At 25.3% G+C, this 20,169-nt stretch overlaps 1 protein-coding gene across 5 annotated transcripts in view; it reads right to left on the bottom strand.

Annotated features, from left to right (window-relative positions):
• Window positions 1-20,169, bottom strand: part of LOC122499744 — a 180,583-nt gene that overhangs the window by 151,502 nt on the left and 8,912 nt on the right. For 4 of the 5 annotated variants that reach the window (XM_043608229.1, XM_043608227.1, XM_043608228.1 and 1 more), the window contains exon 2: window positions 14,967-15,283. In XM_043608229.1, coding sequence (XP_043464164.1) covers window positions 14,967-15,119 — 153 coding nt within the window. In that variant the 5' untranslated portion in view covers window positions 15,120-15,283. Of the gene's footprint in view, window positions 1-11,674; window positions 11,746-14,966; window positions 15,284-20,169 lie in introns of those variants that run through there. The other variant, XM_043608230.1, reaches the window with a different exon arrangement.

Raw genomic sequence — 20,169 nt, 5'->3', positions numbered from 1 at the left:
TTGAAAATAAATTTTTCTATTTGTAAAATAGAAAATAAATTAAAATTCCAAAAGGGTATTTTTTACGTAAAGCCGAATATTAAAGATAATAAAAAATTATTATTATTATGTACAATTATACATATAATATTATAATATTTCATAATTGTGTTGTGGGGGATTAAGATTTGCAAAAGACCAAGAAGAAAATAAATAAAAAAATATTATATAATTATAATAATTATATATAAATTATCCTATATATTTATTAATAGATTTATTTTATAATATTTTAATAGTTATAATATTTATAACATTAATTACAATTACAATAATAATTATTTTTCTTCTAATTATAATAATTACAAAAATTCCTATTATTAATTATTACGAATAATAATCATAATTTGGCATAAAAAAATAATTTTGATAATAAAATGACAAATATAATGAAAAGAATATTATTTATGTGAAGAATTGACTGATTTTATTCGCTAATAAATTTAACGTCTGATTATATAGTCGATATATCCCTTAAACGTTAAACTGAAAGTAGTAATGTAAAGATATAGTCAGACGCACGAGTAACCATCATAACTGTCATTATTTATCAACTTTTATTACCGAATGAAACAAAAATAATATAAAAGTTAATTAATTAAAAATTATACTATTACGTATAATTTGACTTTATCAATTTTATATTTAACAAAAATTCAAAAAATTACTGTAAATAATAAAGTAGGTGAATAATTTTTTAAAAGTAATTTTTAGAATCAAAAAATATTAGACGACACCCGATTTCACAATTTTAAACATTTAAAATAAATATTCTCTTCAAAAAAAAGATCTAAACTATGCAACCAAAAATTAATCAATATTTATTAATTGACCCACTACCTTTATTCACATATATTCATTTCGTCATATTCCAATATAAAAATTAAATTTTTATTCAAACGTTGTAAATTCATGTATAATCTTTAAAAATGCGGGAGTTTTCACAAAAGTGAAATAAACTTTTAATAATTTCACAAAGCAATTGAAATTTACAAAAATAATGAAATTATGACGAATTATTAAATTATAATGGCAAATTCATTTAAACAATAATTTAATTCTAGAATATCATTCTCTGTTACCATCGGGACAATAAACTTGATTACTCGAAAAATGAATAATTATTAACTACCAGGTATTTTTTTATTTCTTTGTCGAATTTTATTTAAAAATTTGTATCGAAAATAATTAAATGGAAATTATGGATTTATCTCCGATATAAAAAACTAAGAGTTGGTGACATGTTTGTCTTCAAAAATTAAAAAAAAGAAAGAAAGAATTTTGTCAAATCTTTAGCTTTAAAAGCTAGCCCAGTATTTAAACACAGAACTCATTTTTTGTAGTGTCCAAAACGATTGGAATTTATCTCCAGTTTGGAAAAACTGACAAATGGTATCACATTAGATTTTAAAAATTGAACTCTTATTATTTTATAGTTTCTAAAACAAATGGAATTTATCTCCAGTTTAGAAAGACTAAGAAATGATTTCATGTTAGTTTTTTTCATTTTTTTCAAAAAATTAAATATTTAGCTTTAAAAGCTAGCCCAGTATTTAACCACAAATAAATCTTTTTTTGTAGTTTCCAAGACGATTAAAAATTAATCTCCAGTTAGAAAAGACTGAAAAGGCGCCATTTTAGATTTTAAAAATGAAATTAGTTAAATATTATAAGCTTTAGTAGCTAGCTCAGTATTTAACCACAAATAACTCTTTTTTGTAGTTTCCAAAACGATCGAAATTAATCTCTAGTTTAGAAAGACTAACAAACGATTTCATGTTAAACTTCAAAAAATTAAATATGTAGCTTTAAAAGCTAGCCCAGTATTTAACCACAAATAAATCTTTTTTTGTAGTTTCCAAGACGACTAAAAATTAATCTCTAGTTTGAAAAGACTGAAAAAGGCATCATTTTAGATTTTAAAATTGAAATTAGTTAAATATTATAAGCTTTAATTGCTAGCCCAGTATTTAACCACAAATAAATAAATGAATAATTATTAACCAAACCCACGTGTAAAATAATTTTTTTTGTTGAATTTTTTTTCAAGAAACATTTTTATCCAAAACAATTGAATAGCATTATAAGGATATCAATATCAAGCATTGAAAATGTATTGGTATGTCAAAAATGACAAAGCAAATAAGATTTTTTCTGTCAGATACAATCTAAAATTGTTATCTTAATCTTGTATTCAAGTTATATTGCCATGAGGGCCTCGAATCACCCTCGATCTATAAACGTCACATCGTATAAATACATGCGACACGGTCGTAACCCTGAGACGAATAATAACTACACCTGTCCGGGATGCCAATTATAGTGATCCTAATACATTGTTCTACTTATGTTTAACCTGCAAGAGTGATTGAGCGAAAGCGAGAGAGAAATTTCGATAAGGACCTCTATGATTATTTCTATTTCTTTAAACCCGAAGGGATCAAGAAAGAAAATCACAAGGATTCTATAGTAATTCTCTTTTTTTTTGTTACACCGTTCCTTATTTGAAACACATCATTTTTGGTCTTCGTTTTTTCAGAAAAGAAATCCAATTTTCTGCAAATTTACTGTTACGCGTATACGTATAGTAATATAAAATTGAAAACTATTTTTAACATTCAAGTCATTTGGCGAAAAGAAAGTGTTTGTCGACTCTATTTATTTTTTTCCCATTTCGTCGTGTCGCAATAATTCCGCAGCTCGACATTCAATTTTATACTTGTTACTCGATTTCTTTTTCTTTTTTTTTTTTGGAACGAAAGAAAACGCAATTCTCGGTAATTCGGGTTAAAAGATGAAAATTGTTTTTGAAATTCATTTTTTATTTACCCTAGTTTTTGCAATTTTTTGTCGACAGATTTAATCAATTTTTGGTTACGTAGTTTTTTATCATAATTAAATTGAAAAAATAAAAAAGATTGAATTTTCTATAATAGTATTTACTTATACGTTTCTTTGTCAATTTACTTTTGAATTTAAATTCCAATCGAGAAAAATAGGTTAAACCACATTCGGAGGAAGTGTACAGTAGCGCCACTGGCGGGAAATTTTAAAATAGCCTAACAAGATATTTTCCAATAAAGTCAATTTTCTCTTAAGTGTTATATCTATTCTCCCAATTGAGAAGTAATTTTCCCTCAAATGAATAAACTATTTTTACAAAATGAACTATTTTGAAAAATGATTTAAAAAATACTAAAGAAATATTTTAATCTCAGGACAAACCTGCAAGAAACAACGTAAAAGTAGTGATCAAACTTTTGAATAGAATTATGGAAGTAAATGTATAGAAAAAAATGAAGAAAAAAATGAAATTTTGTAAACCAAACTCCTTTGTACAAATCTTGATTTAAAACAAAGAAATATTTTACAAAAAATTTTCACTACGAATGGAAAATCAAATTTTACGATAGATTCTCTTCTAAAATAAAAAAATCAATTTTCCCCTTAATTTAAAAAATTTTCCAAACCACTTGATCACTGTTTAAAACTTAAAAATCGTTTAAAAAGTTTCGTCTTATAAAATGACACGGAAAAGTGGAAACCGGTACTCAATATTTGAAGTCTTTCTGAAGGATTCCTTTAGTGCCTTACATTTGTGAATCGTGAACTGAATAAAGTTCGAATCAAACTTTGAAATGCGTCATCGATTCCAAGTGGAAACTGTCGAGATGTTATCGCACTTCCTACTTTTTCAACGAGTTTCGAGAAAATGCGCTTTTCCTCTAACACACTATAAATGTATATAGTTATACTTTCTCTATCTCTCTCTCTCTCATCCATTGGTGTAAAATACATAAATATAATTTTATGAGACTTGAAATTCATCATACTTTGAATTTTTATAGCTTTCTGCAATATACACATTTAACACTTTACTCCCATCCTTTTTTTCTGTTTTGCGGTCTGAAAAAAAATCCCATACATATAAGGCTATTATTATTCAAACATTGAGTAGCAAAATAAGATTACACATTATTCAGAATGAATAAGTTTTCAACTTTTTCACAGATTAGAGAGATGGGGAGGGGGGTATAAGAATATAATTAGAAAGTTTTCCAAGCTATTTCCAAGTTTTTGAATTAATCGAGCTTTGAGTATTAAAACTCGAGATGTGAATCCTTATAAAAGTTGAGATAATACTGAATAACTGTGAGTATTCTGTTTTTATCAAATCTTGTAAAATCCGATAGGATTTATTTACTTTGGATCGATAAATTACACGTGTAATATGTCATCAGTAAAAAAATTTACAAAATTGCAAAAAAAATGCAAAAAAAACGAAATTAAAAAAAATTTGTAAAATTATTATTGCAATTATTTCTATAATTTAATATTTTAAATAAAAATGAAGTTTAGTTTAAAATTTTCAGCTTTAAAAGCTAGCCCAGTATTTAACCACAAATAAATCTTTTTTATTGTGTCCAAAATGATTGGAATTTATCTCCAGCTATTTAAACATAAAACTTTTTTTGTAGTGTCCAAATCGATTAGAATTTATCTCAAGTATGAACAGATTGACATTTGGCGTCATGACAGATTTCGCAAGTTCCCTTTTTTGTCTAAAGAACATAAAATCAAACAGGTGACTCATAAATTAACTCTCGATATAAGTTGAAAAGAACTACTTTAAAATTTCAAACTACCCTCCAAGGTAATTAATAATTTTTGAAAATACCCTCGCTATTTTTAATAAGAATTTCATTATTATGAAAAAGAAAAAAGGTAAATGAAAATTATCAGGTGCTTATGAATAATAAAACTCGTGTCTACAGTCGGGTCACTTTGTGACCTTTCTCTCCTCGTTATTTTAACTTATTTTCAAAGTATAAAATTCAACATTCTGTAATTAAGTTTCAGTCCACAAGGGAAATTTTAATTATCCACGACAAAGTATCAGGACATTTTAAGAAGCAAAAAATGATTATTTTTTTTTTGGTTATTTTTTTCGTTTACATAAAAGTGGTGGAAAAAAATAGACAAGTTTATGAAAAAAATTGTATTTCATTCGTAAATTATGTTCATTACACTCAATGAATGAGAGTTGAAGTAGAAAGCTACTTTTCTGCTCTCGAAATTAACACGCTTTTAACTTTCTCATTTTATCCACATTAACATTTAAAACTTCACGTGTTTCCCAATATGAAACGTGTTCGTTATTAGAGCGGCAGATTTTCAACTCATTTAAGTTAATAAACTTAGGAGTACTTGGTTTTCAACTCATAAGGTTTCATTTTGACATATTTTTTTATTTTTAAGATTGTACGTTAATTATCAATTTTTTCACCACTGGATATTGTGTGACAAATATTTTTAAAAAATATACAAAAGAAAAGGACTATTTTGAATAATTTTATTTAAACTACCAAGAAAGAAGAACATCAACTAATCCGTCTATATTCGATTTTTTCAATTGAATGAAATAAATTTCAGCTAAACTTTGTTTTTGTCGTGTAAATTAAAGGACCTAAGTCAACGTCCTACGACCTTAACACGTACGTGATGTACGTGCGGAATACAAATGTTTATATATATATATATATATATATATATATATATATATATATATATATATATATATATATATATATATATATATATATATATATATATATATATAAAACGCAAGAATGGAGAAAGAAGAATGGGATTTGGTTTGTCGAGTTACAGTAGTTGAGGGGTGTGCCGGGAATTGAGGCTGTGGGGGTAAAAGTGCCTCTCGACAGAGGCAAGTCGTTCCTAATTAAAGTACTGCAATATCACGCAACGCAACGATAACCAAGGTTCGATGTATCTCACGGGAGCGCTTAATTGAAAGCATACAAGGCAATCAGTCGTGACGAACAAGTAACTTACAAAATACTACCCTCATGTATTCAGTCTTTTCAAATTTTAATCCCGATTTAATACAATTTCTTATCAATTCAAAAACCAACATATTTTTCATCTAAAAATATTCTAAAAAAAAATTTCAAAAGCCACAATTTATAGTAGAAAAATTTCATTTCTAAATGAGTAATTCATGGTTGCCACGCAACCTGGAAATGTCAGGGAATTTTTTTAAACTTTGAAAAAACCTGGAAAAGTCAGGGAATTTTGATCGGAATCCTCGAAAATTATTGTTATCTAAAGTTATAATTGTGCTTATTCTTGAAAACTAATTTTTCTTAAATATTTCAAAATTAATTCAATTTTAAAAGAGTTGCGTTTACAATTTTCATAAAAAGATAAATTTCAAAAGGTTTTAATTTAAAATTTTGTAAACCTTCAACTTTGAATGAATTAATTAAATAATAAACATTTCACAGGAATTCTATTATTTACAAATTTTTTATAAATATTTCTTCACAATAATTTAATTATTATTTTCAAAAATAATCAAATTTTTTACAGAGATACAATTATTTTCATAAATATATAATAAAACTTATCGCAGAAATTTAATTATTTTTAATTGTATACCATTTTAATCGAATTCTTAAAAAAAATTAAGGTAATTATTCTTAAAAATTTTATTAAAATTCGTCAAAAAAATTCAATTATTAAAAAATTTGTTAATAAAATTCTTTATGAGAATTAAATTTTAAGAAACATTAAATATAACAATGCGGAATATAGTACTAAATAGAAAGTAATTTTAAACATAGTCTCGATTTTGGAATAAAATGAAAAAAAAATCTGTTAATTATCCACTGACAAAAAACGATACAAAATTATTCTATCATAATAGGCAAGCTCCCTCTTTTTTCTATTAGATTAATAATAATAATTAAATTCATGTTACGATTATGGAACAGGAGTTGGCCTTTGAAATGTTGCCAAATTTGCATTCGAATGCCCTGTTCATCACTTGCTATTCAAAGTACCCCCTGGAAATTTCTCAGAGATTTCATTTACATACAGTCGAAACTGATTAAAGGATACAAAAAAAGCTTGCGTACACAAAAAAAAGCAAAACTTTTCATTTCCGCGACACATTTACAAGCAAATTGCGTTTCATTTAAAATAAAGTCAATTTAAATAAATTCCTTCACTTTCAAATTCGTTTTAATGTTTAAATTACATTTAAATTTTATTGAATAATTAACTAAAAATATGAGAATACTTCGTACTTTTCTTTTCATAGTGAATTTGAATTGATATTAATAAATGTGACAAAATTTATTACATCACAGAAAGGAATAAAATAGTTATTGTATTTTTTTTAATGAAAATTAATATTATTGTTATTGGTAATATTATTTTTAAATTAAAATTAGTTTCAATTGGAAATAAAAAATAATTTAAATGATAAATAATAATAAATGTTCACATAATTTACTTTACTCAATTTTTGCTAGCCCAGTATTTACAAAAAACTCTTTTTTGTAGTGTTCAAAACGATTGGAGTTTATCTCTAGTTTGAAAACATTGACAATTGGCGTCATGTTAGACTTCGAAAATTAAATTAGTTAAATATTTAGCCCAGTATTTAACCACAAATAAATTTTCTTGTAGTATCCAAGACAATCGGAATTTATCTCTGATATGAAATGATTAACAATTTCATATTTTTTTTATTTAATAAACTAAAAATAAGACAACTTTTAATAGAATAAAAATTGTAGCAGATACACGTAAACGATTCTGACAAGCCGCGAACATAAATAACTAAGAAGAAGTCACGCAACTAGAAAATTATTATAGTCGATCGTCACACTCCAAGTGAGCGTCCAGTGAACTAAAATCAAGCGCCAATTTTGAAACCACTAAAAATACATTTCAAGAATATGATTTCAAATATATCATAAAAGATTCAACTTTTTCTTGAGATACAAAAAGAAATTACTCCTCTCTTACAAATAGCATTTAATTTTAAATACTATACAAAAATTAAGAGTATACTTATTCTTTCATTGTTCGTGCGATTAAAAAGATCAGAGAAGACAACGAATAGACGAAATAAAAAAAACCACTGTCCTTTGTCTTTTATATCGACAGAGGAATAATAATTAAAAAATAAGGACGCGTGCAAATATTTGCCTCAATTAACAAAAACGCTTTTATTTTCACTCATTTTCTCTTTCGTTTGTCTCAACGAACAGTTTTTAGAGACAATGTAACAATAATATTGTGTGATATTCATTGTCCAAGGTAACATTAATTGCATAATTGTCTTTCATTTCAAGATCAAACATTACGAGCTTCTTTTTCACTCTCGCGAATAAATACACAATATTTATTTCTTCTATAATTGAAACCAAAAGAAAAAAGTTTATCAGGAAAGAGTAATAGAATTTTTTTATTAAAAACACGATTCACAATTTTTTATGGCTGACAATTTTTTAGGAAAAGTGGGTTCTGAAAATTTCTAGAACTGCTTATTAGGAAACTAATTACTGAGGTTTGATTTTTAAAATTCAAAATGTCCGATGCAATATGGCGGGAAACTTTTAAAGAAAGTTTAATTTCTCTAAAACTTAATGACTTGAAATTTTCGACTTCATCGATTACGAATTTGTTATTAGATTTTCAAAATACAAAAAGTAGGAGAAATTTTCAAGTTTGTATTTATTATATACAATTATACAATATTATTAAGAATTCAAAATGATTTTTAACGCTTTTTCTCTATTTTTAATATATAAAGAATTCCGAGAGGTTAAATCTTTGAAAAATAGTTATATTTAAAAAAAAGAACGGCACATTTTCTTGGCAATAGAGATGAAAAAAGATAGAAAAAAGGAAATAATAATAACTCTTCTCGTTTTATTTCCTTGGTTTCTGAATAAAAAGGTTCTTTGTTCTTTTAAAATTTTCAAAAAGTGGTTTAACGACCTGGCTAACGGATAAACTCATCTTGGTAAAATTAATTGCTTTCTCTCTCTCTCTCGCTATTTTTTTGCCGGAGAAGAAAAGTACTCAAATATAGGAAAGAGGTCAGAAGAAAATTCGATTTCTTCTTTTAAAAAAAGAAATAAATAATGTCAAAGTAAGGGGAAGATTTTCTAAAAAGTTGAATGTCTCGAAGGCATAACAATCTTTTTTCTTATTTTTACCAACTGTTTTATGATATAAGAAATTTTTCTCAATTCGTAAAATTTTCTCCAGTTTGTTCACACCGGAAGTTACATTTCTTTTTTTCATTTTTCGCCCCACTGGAGCAAAGTTAAATTGCTTATCGAATTAAGGATTTTTTTTTCGAAAGAGACTTTTGTCAACGTGCCAACGAGTTGATTAGTAACTTTTTTTTTTGCTATTTTCTTTTTCTCTTTTTATACTCTTTTACGAAAATAAAAAGAAAACGATGAAAATAACAATAAAACAAAGAAGTTAAAAAAATCCTTCACTTCTAAATTGATAGTAGTACAAATTTTAAAAGCAGTCACAGACTTCGTGATATAAATTAGTTCAATTAATTTTATAATTAAAATATTAATTTAATATAAATATTTATTGAATTAAAATTTTAAAGTATCTAGGTTTAGAACTTAGAGATCTTTTTTTTAACTTACATAAAATTTTTCCAATTAAAAACTTTAAGTAGTTTAAAAAATTGTCGCACTAGTATCTCTTGTATTTAATGTTATTGTAATATAAAAAAAAATTTCTATAGCGCCAGGTTATTTTTTAATAATCCTCTTTTACTGCATTAGCTCTCACGTATCCATAAAACTGAAAGAGCATTAGTTTTCATTATCTATAAAAACTTTTAAATCCAAAAAATATAATTTCCCCAACACTGAAAACTCTTTATTGTAAAAACATAATTTTCCCCATTTTGCTGCAGATCGTTTTTGAAAATAATATTTATATTTCAATATATTGGAAAAGTATAAATATTTCCATCGAGAATGAAATCTCCCCTTTGGCGTGTGTATACACATGTCTAGTGTACATATAATTTACCGAAAAGCGTACGTATATAGAAATATGAAAAAGAGTAAAAGAGCGCAATTATTGTTTGCTTCTTTCTCGTCCCACTATACTAAACGAAAACTTGAAATGATTTTATAACAAAGATTTCTTCGTGTATAAATATAATTTAAACGAAAATAAAACTTGAGGAGTGAAGAAAGCTTTTCTTGTATGTATATATAATCCTAAAATTTCAAGTCCGCTCATGATGAAAGTATAATTAATCAGGTCAAACTCAAATTTCAACTAATTAAATCCACTAAGTCACGAGAAAATACTTGAACGTATTTTCTACTCCAAAACTAATAATAAAACTTTTATATGTATAAATATTGATTTTATCCTTAAACTTTCTTTTTCATTTTCACCATTTCCATTAAATTAAATCCTTTCTCCTCATCACTGTTTTTTTTCACCTGATATTCCAATTTTACTTCTGTGTAACTTTCATTGACATTATGATATTGTTTTTTTTTACCAATTTCCTTTTTTTCAAAGGAATTATTATTTTTAAATAAAATTAATTTTTCTAATATTAATTTACTATATTCTAAAAATTAGATCAACTTTTTTTTATCTAAGAAGCAAAATATAGATTATACATATAATTTTTCATAATAGAGAAGAAGGGAAATTTTTAAAAAACAAATCTAACTACACATAAAATACGGAATAATAAATGTTCGAAATATAGAATGCAAGCCAACGAGATATACTTTCTACAATAGAGAAACAAGATATCAAAAACAATAATTCAAAATTTCTACTGGTAACCTTAAGGAATTCATTTCATATTTCGCAAAATCTACAATTCAATTTCTTTAGTGACTCGAAATTTTAGGACGTTTCTCCTACATTTAGTAATATTGTTAATAAATTTACAAAAGTTGTAATTTAAATGTATTAAAATATTTAAAAATAAAGATAAATAATATTGTATTGCTAATTAATTTTAAGACTTTAAAAATAAATGTTCTTTATTAATTTTAAGACTTTAAAATTAAGTTTTCTTTATTAATTTTAAGACTTTAAAAATAAACGTTCTTTATTAATTTTAAGACTTTAAAAATAAATTTTCTTTATTAATTTTCTTTATTAATTTTATTATTAATTTTAAAATAGTTCTGCCAATAGTTACGGTCCTGTGAAATCAAACTTCTTATTGGTCGCTCTTCAAGGTCACGAATCGACAGCCAATCGTCGATCCTGACCTTGAAACACTAACCAATCGGACGGTCAGTGCTTAAAGGTACCTTCACAATACAGTTTTTACAAAACAACCCAAGAGCGTTTATATATTTTATTATTAATAATAATTTACAAAAATTAACAGTGATAATTAACAATAATAATTAATAATAATAATTTTAATTAATAATTCGTAGATAATTATTAATTTTTATTAATTTTTATTATTATTTTATTAAAGTATAATTTTTCTTATTATTTTATTAAAGCACTATTTTTATTAATAAAAAATTATTTTTTTACCAATAACAAAGTATTATTCGTTTATTAAAATCAAAACAATTTTTTTTTGCAACTTAAAATCAGAATTGGAGAATTTGATCAAAAATTAGAAATTGAATTCCATTCTACAAAAGGGGATATTAAAAAGGTAAATAGTATAAATAGAGAATAATTTATAAAACGATTACGAAAAAATGCAACTATATATAAAGAAATATAATTTTTCGACTGTAAAGTGTATATGTGTAAACGTATATGTGGTACGAACCGATGGATGTTTTTTGGGCATTTTCTACGATTGCACACTCTCGAAACAAGTTGTGACATCCAGACTCGAGGCTGCACACAAAAGAAATCTTGTTTGTACAGAAAACGCGATTTTATAATGTTTTCTTTTCTTTGCCTTTTATTTATTTATAATGAATTTTTAATTTTCTTTCGTTTGAGTTGGATTTTTATTTGAAAAAGAATAACGTAATTTCATATATTTTTTTCTTTTCTTCATAAAATATTGTATCTCCAGACTAATTTTTTTTTATATTTATTTTATTTTTCTTAATTAATTAATTTTTAGAAGGTTTTAGATTTTATTGATTTTCTTTCTATTTGTTGTTAGTTTTAGTTTTTTCCTAACGTTTAAAATTTTTTTTTGCTCTAGATATTAAAACGATTAAAAATTAAAACAAATTTCTCTTCATTTTGTATATTTTTATATTTTAAAAACGCAGATAAATAAAAAGCAATTTAAAAGCAATACACGACACTATTTCGTGTGTGAACGATTGCACTTTATTATCCATACAAACAAACATATGTGCGAAAAATTATGAATCTAATCGGATGATATAAAACAAATTTGGTATCAAAAAATAAAATATGGGGTCAATTTGTATTTTTTTGTGAAATCACGTAAAATAAATTATTGTTATAAATAAATGAAAAAAAAATGAAAAGCAATTAAAGCGATACACGTTTTATGTGTGTACATAAAATATATAACTTGCATCCACAGAGAATAGCAATAATTCATGAATTCATCTCACGAATGCTGACTGGCTTTTCAACTAATTACACAAATTTAACTCAAGTTCGTTTTCTCACGAGTTTAAGATTGAAGCACGAGTCAAACAGTTGTTACTCGAAAATGTATATAGGTATAAATAATTATACTCTGCTTACTTTAGAAAGCATTTAAATTATTTTAGAGAACATCTGTTCTCCCTATTTTTCTTTAATTACAAAAAAATAATTTTAATCTATTTTAATAAATATATTTAATAAATTAGTAAAACTAGTAAAAAAAAGAGTAAAAAAATAGTAGAACAAAAGTTTTTAAAATAATAATCATTATTATTATTATTATTTTAATTAATATTATTATTTACTTTATTAGATTATTATTATTTATTAAATTATATTATTATTATTGTTAAAATTAAAATTATTTTCGAGAAAATAAATATAAGAATAACTTATAAAAACTTTGTTTTAACAGGCTTAATTAAGTAAAAAAGCAAAAGAAAATGATTGTGAGCGAAAAACAAAAAGAAGTTTTATAGACATTAGAATTGTTTTAAAAAGTTTTGCTGGAATTTTTTTTCTACTGTTTCTTTACTTTTTTGAACGCGTGAAACGATATTGTTTTATGAGTTTAATTAAAGTAATTAAAATTCTCAATTTGATTTCAAGTTTCCTTGTTAATGTCATAATACTAGAAAGAGAAATAAGAGGAAAAAAAATTGTCGAGAAGTTCAAATATAAAATAAAAGTTAGAAAAATATATATAATAATCCCGAATAAAGAACGAACTAATTAAAAAATAAATAAACTGAATAGAAAGTAAATAAAAATAAAAAAAACTTATTAATTTAATTAATTAAAAAAATAAATAAGCGACAAACATAAGATTTAAAATAAAATTTTGAATATTAAATATTTTTAACTGAATTGCAATCGACCGCAGAAAATATACCAACATATATATGGAATAATTAATTAGCTAATATCAAATCTTATACTCATGCTCTCAATTTCATTGTTTCGAGCTTTGCCATCACGCGATCTTTAAATGTTTAAATCTAATCTTCATAATAGTAATTTGTTTCCGGAAATGTTATTAAAACTTATCCACGAAAATTAATTTCCTCTCGAGACTAAAAATAACCCAAAACTGTGATGAGCAACGAAAGTATGAAATAAAATAAAATTTTTTTATCCATTGTTTTTTTTCGTTTCTAACTAAATTTTGAATTTAACTAACAAATTTAAAGAATTAAAAAAAACTTGCTATAAATCAAATTTTAATTTAATATAGAAATAACTGTATTTTTATTTTATTGTTTAATAAAATAAATATTTATTTAAAATAAATATTCATTAAAATAAATATTTATTAAGCCAAATTTTCATTTTAGCCCAATTTTTATTTAACGAAATTTTCATATTGCCGAATTTTTTTTTGACTAAATTTTTATTTAACATTAAATTTCATTTTAGAATATTTTCATTTTGCCGAATTTTTATTTTACAAAATTTTACTTTTAGTTTAATTTTTATTTAACGAAATTTTTATATTGCCGAATTTTTATATAAATTTTCATTAAACACAAATTTTCATTTTCGGAAATTTTCATTAGGCCGAATTTTTATTTTTTCAATTTTTATTGTGTCTAATTTTTATTTACCGAATTTTAAATTAGTCTAATTTCTATTTTACCTTATTTAAAAAAATTTTCATTTTGCCAAACTTTTATTTATTCAAATATTTATTTAACAAATTTTTTTTTTAGTGAAACTTTTACTTTTTCGAATTTTTATTTTGCTAAAATTTTCATTAAACCAAATTTCCAAATTTGTCCATTCGTCCAATTTTGTCCTTGGCAAATATTTTTATTATTGTTTTCCATTTGACCGAAAATGGACCAAATTATTTACTCCTACTTTACCAAATTTTTGCACTCGACTAATCAAAATTAATTATTTTGAGTAATTTTCATTAAATCAAAATACCACGTGAGATCCAAACTTCAATTTAATCAAATATTCAATTAGCCTGTAACTTTCCATTTGGCTGAATTTGTGTTTGACCACAACTATCAATATAATCGAATTTTCCCTCAAGAAAATTATTTCCTATTATGAATAATATCAAATTATTCAATTATAAATTATCATTTAATGAAATCTAATAAAGTTACCATTGTTTGTTTTCAAGAAAAAAAATCCCACCTGCGCAAAGAATCGAACCCTGGACTCTCAATTACGAGTTGCACGCTCTAACCCCTAGGCCAAGCCAGCCATCGATATATTTTTTCAACTATTTCCTAAATTCGGTCACAAATCAGACAAAATTGATCCAATCGATTCGGGATTTTTTGCAGCAAGTATAATTTTTCAATGACATAATTTCCTCAACACTTTTTTCCACGAATAATAAAAAATATGTTTTGGAAAAATTTTATAATTTCGCCCAGAGTATTTTGTAACTATTTTCGTAAATATTCTTTGTTAGAATTTTTTATTTTTAATTTTCTAATAAAATAATGGAAATAAAAACTCACCTTGAGATTAGAAAGGACCGCCGCGGGATCAGAGGGGGTCCGGGCAGAATTAGCGTGACTGGTCGCACCGTAACTCAGCTGATGCTGATAGGTGGACAGGATCTTCCGTTGAGCGCTGGCCTGTGCTCTATAAGCCGACACGGACAACTTCATTTCTTTCTGTTGCCAATCACGTTAATTATTTGGTGTCGCCTCGTGTCCAAATTTCCGCATTCAACATTCATCAGCATCATCATCATCACCACCATCATCATCATCATCACCACCATCTTCATCATCATCACCATCATCACTAATTTTCTCTTCTTTCTATTCTCCTGGTTAACAAAAAAAAAAAATTCAACACTTTCACTAAAATTTCACAGAGTAAAAAAAGAGAAAATAAAACAATAACAAAAAATTAGCAGCACAAAATATTATTATCACTATATGGAGGAATTTCTCTCTTTTTTAATGCTAGAGTAGGGGATATTTTTTCTCTCCTTTTCTAATTCGAAAGAAAGGATTTTCTCTCTCTTTTTCTTATAACGCGAGAGAAGGGGATATTTTCTTCCCCTACGATGTGATGCACCCTCGAGAGAAAGAGAAAATTAACGACTCCCTTTGTAGGTCACGAGGCTACCCCACATTCCGTTATCGTTCTTGTTATCGCTTGTTTATACCTTGTTTCTTTATTAGAATATAAGATTCCCTTCCCCCTCCCTCCCACCCTAAACCTTCTAGTTGCCCTTTAAGGATTTCCTGCTGTCTTTCTTGATTGAGTTCTTTGTATTTGTCCTTTACTGAGGATTTGTCGAGTATTTTTCAAAGTGATGGAAAATAGAGAAGGAGAGGGAGAATTTCTCGCCTGGCGAATTGAGTTCTTTTGTCGGCGGTTTATTTTTGTGACTTCTTAACCTTTTTTATATATATGAAGTCTTGGAAAATTCCTTTTAACGGAGATTCTTTTTGAAGGGGGTTTTGTTCGTTATCTAAAGTCAGGAGTCGAAATTCTTATGTTAGTTTACATTAGAGTTAATTTTCTTCTATTCTTCTTCTTCTTCTTCTTGTTTGTTCTTGGCTATTTCTTCTATTTTTCTTATTTATTTCTCCTATTTTTCTTGTTTCTTTTTTTTTCTTATAGTTCTATTGTTTATTTCTTTTGTATTTTTAAATTTTCATCTTCATTATTTTTTGACTTTTATTCTTGTTCATTTCTCTATTCTTTTTGTTTTTTCTATTCTCCTCTTCTTCTCATTGATTATTTCTTCTATTCTTCTTGATTATTTCTCAATTCTTCTTGTTTATTTCTATTCTCTTTCTTCCTCTTGATTATTTCATCTATTCTCCTCGTTTTCTTCAATTCTTCTTTGTAATAATTCTTCTATTTTTATTTTTAATTATTTTTCTATTCTTCTTGCTTTTTCTATTCACTTTCTTCTTCTCCTTGATTATTTCTTCTATTCTTCTTGTTTTCTTCTATTCTTCTTGTTTTCTTCAATTCTTCTTCGTTATCATTTCATTTATTTTTATTTCTGTTTATTTCTCTATTCTTCTTGTTTTTCCTATCCTCTTTCTTCTCCTTCTTCTTCTCGTTTTTTTAAGAATTTTTAAATTCTTCTTCTTGTTTATTTCTACTTTTTTCTTTTTAATTATTCTTATATTTTTGCTCCAGTTTGATTTCTATTCTTTTTCTTGTTTATATTGTTCTTCTATTTATTCCTTAATTTTTGTTCTTATTTATTTTTCATTAATTTCTTCTTTATCTTTATTTCTTCAGTTTTAATTCTGTTTACATTTTTTAATTTCTTCTTTTTTCTCTCCTTTTTCTTCTTTTATTTCTATTTCTATTTTTCTTCTTACTTCTATTCTTCTTTTTTCTTCTTTACCTTGTTTTTTCTTTCCTTTTTTCTGCTTCTTTTTCAGCTAAACTTTTTTACCCTTTTAAATGTTTATTTCTTGCTTTTTTTCCTTTTCTCAATTTATTCTTCTTTAGTTAATCTTCGCTTTTTTTCTAATTGATTTTTTGTTATTTAACTCTTTTTATTAACTTTGACATTTTTTTTCCTTAGGTTAAAAATCAAATAACTTATTATAGGAAACAATTACTATAGAAGATATTATTACGATTATAATTAAAAATAAAGATAAAAATAAATAAATAATTATTCTACAAGAACAAAAAGTTATACAGAATAATTCTCTAATTAACTTAAATAAAAAATGTCAATATTTTATTTGTTAAATTCTTTTTCATTTTATCAATCAACAAATTTATTATTATTATTTATACTTTTATTTTTAATTTTAATTTCTATTTTTAATTTTAATTTTAGTTTTAATTTTTAATTTTACTTTTTATTTTTAATTTTAATTTTTATTTCTATTTTTAATTATTAATTCTATTTCTATTTTTAATTCTAATTTTTACCTATTTATATTTTTAATTTTTATTTCTATTTTTAATTTTTATTTCTATTTTCAATTTCTATTTTTAATTTTTATACATTTTCTGTAAATTTTTTTACGAGTAGAAAGAAAACCACTGGATTAATAATATTTGTTTTACAAAAAAAAAAAAAAGAATGAAAAAATACTTGGAATAAAAAATACTTGGTTTCTCTTGTTATTTTCTTTGAGGATATTTTCAAGAAGATGTGTGCCCTTTCTCTGTTCTTTCTCTTCAAATTTTTCTCGCTCGTTATTTTTCTGGTCAGTGACTTATTTTTCTGTTTATTCGTCGTTTTTTTATTGTTCGTCTTCTTTATTATTATTTGACGTTTTTTTATTGCTTGCTCATTTTTATTGTTTATTATTTTTTTATTGTTTGTCCTTTTATTGTTTTGTTATTTTTTTATTATTTGTCCTTTTTTATATTTTGTTATTCTTTTATTTCTTCTTTTTTGTCCTTTGCCTTTTATTACTATTTGTCCCTTATTTTGTTTTCGTTTCCTTTTCTTCTTTTTTATCCTTTGCCTTTTTTTTACTATTTTTCCCTTATTTTGCTTTCGTTTCCTTTTCTTCTTTTTTGTCCTTTTTTACTATTAGTCTTTTATTTTGTTTATTCGTTTCCTTTTCTTCTTTATTATTGTGGTTTCTTTTTTGCCTGTTTTGGAAAACTTTTTTTATAATTCCTCTTTTTCTGTTTCGTCCGTTTTTATAATTTTTTCTCTCTTCTTTTCTATTCCTTGCTTTTTTCTCTTTTCTTTTATTTTCTATTTATTTTCTTCTTCTTTACTCCTTTTCTCTTTCTTATTTTTCTTTTAGTATTTTTTTTCTAATTTCTTTATTTTTTCTGCAGAAAAAAAATCCTTTAAAATTTAAATCAAAGTATATTTAATTTAGAATTTCTTCTTCATAACTTTACAACTTCTTCTCTTCTTCACGAATTTCTCCCACTTTTTTCCAGTCTCTCTCTCTCTCTCTCTCTCTATTTGCTTAATTTTTATTCATCGCTAAAAGACTAATCTTGAGTGCTGGCAGCGTTTCTCGGAATTGTCACTTTTGTCCCAATCTTAATTTTCTCTTCTTCTTCTTCTTCTTCTTTTTCAGTGCGTCCTTTTTGAGGACAATTTTCTTATCTCAACAAGCGCACCTTCTTCTGCCCGGCTCGCGCGCACGTTTATTTCTTAAGAAGACGTTAATGATTTCCCCAGAGGGCAGCAGACATCATAAAAACCCTTTCGCACTTTTACATTTCAGAATCTTCTCGAATGTACTTCCTCGGGAGATTCAACTAGCGAAACGAACATTTCAACTTCCTCAGGAACCAGAAGAGCATTAGATCACTATATATTTATATCTCTTCCTCTCGCTCTTTCTCCCTCTCTTATCTCTCTCCTTCGGGCCCAAGGGCCCCTTCTACCTTGGGCATTTTTCCCCTTCTTTAAAAAAAAACTATCCTCTCCTTTTTCCCCTATAAAAAAATTATATTCTCTTTTTCCCTTTCAAAAAAAAAAAAAATTACATTCTTCTCTTCATAACCACTACCAAAAAAAACATCACTAAAAAATAGTCACTTACGAAAAGAAAAATTCTAAAAAATGTTATTACTCGCGATATAATTTCCCCTTCCTTTCTTTATTTATTTATATTTATTTTATTTTGTTTCTTTTTTGTTTTAAAAATTCCATACATATATGTGGAAGCACTACACTCGGAGATTGAAAACTCGGAACTGAGGGAATGTGGTGATACGTTTGTGGCACTGGAACTTAACTGGATTCTTTGCAACTATATAACGACACTGGTGCATCGAGAGACATCGATAGAACACCACGAGGTCCGGGTGCCACGCCTGATGCGCTCTATATATTCAACCCTATAAGTGGATTAAAAATATTATCATAAAACTTCTTCTGAAGGGCCTCAATGACCTGCCTATATACATTCAGTTCAAATGAATTTTTTTTCCCCTCTTTTTCTCTTTTCCCGCAACTCAAACTAGGGTTTCCACCGACGAGAGAACAAATTTTTAATAATATCATAATTATAATAATTAATTCACTTATCTCTCTATAAATAAAAATTTCATGTATTATAAATTAGCAAAAATTAGAATTTTTCCTAATTTATAATATCTCTTTCACTTGATTTCAAATTAGTAATATTTTTCTTTCTTTTTAAAAAAAAAAAAAGAAAATTACGTTAAGTAACGCAATAAATTGTAAAATAACCCAGGTCAAGTGGTGAAGATAATCTCAATTATTGAGTCAAAAGGGCAAAATAACCATAAAATTTAGGTCAAAAGGTTAAAAAATGTTGGTATGATAATTAATTAAGGTTAATAAAAAATAAATTTTTAGGTCAATAGTGAAAAATAGTGAATTTTAAGTATTAAGCAATACATGCGAAAATAAACTAAAATTCAGGTCAAAATTAAGAAGAAAAGTAGAAAATACATTTTTTGACACTTACGTCAAGTAGAAAAAATGAGCTAAATTTTAGGTCAACTAAAAAGATTAACAGAAAAATATCATTAAATGTCTTCGTAGAAAATTCAGGTCAAACTGTTCTGTTTGACCTGCAGTCAGTTAATAGAACTTCAAAATTTAGGTCTATAGACAAAAATAAACCTTTTAGGTCAAACATAACTAGTTGTTAAGGAGAATAACTACAAACTTTAGGTCAAAAACTAGAAACCCTAGAAACAAATTTTGTGTCAATGAGCAAATTCAGGTCAAAAAAACTTTTAATTAAAAACTTCAAATATCAGGTCAAACAG

The sequence above is a fragment of the Leptopilina heterotoma genome, unplaced genomic scaffold, assembly GCF_015476425.1.
Source record: "Leptopilina heterotoma isolate Lh14 unplaced genomic scaffold, ASM1547642v1 Lhet_174, whole genome shotgun sequence".
NCBI classification, from domain to species: Eukaryota; Metazoa; Arthropoda; class Insecta; order Hymenoptera; family Figitidae; genus Leptopilina; species Leptopilina heterotoma.
This window is presented reverse-complemented; position numbering and strand designations above follow the sequence as displayed.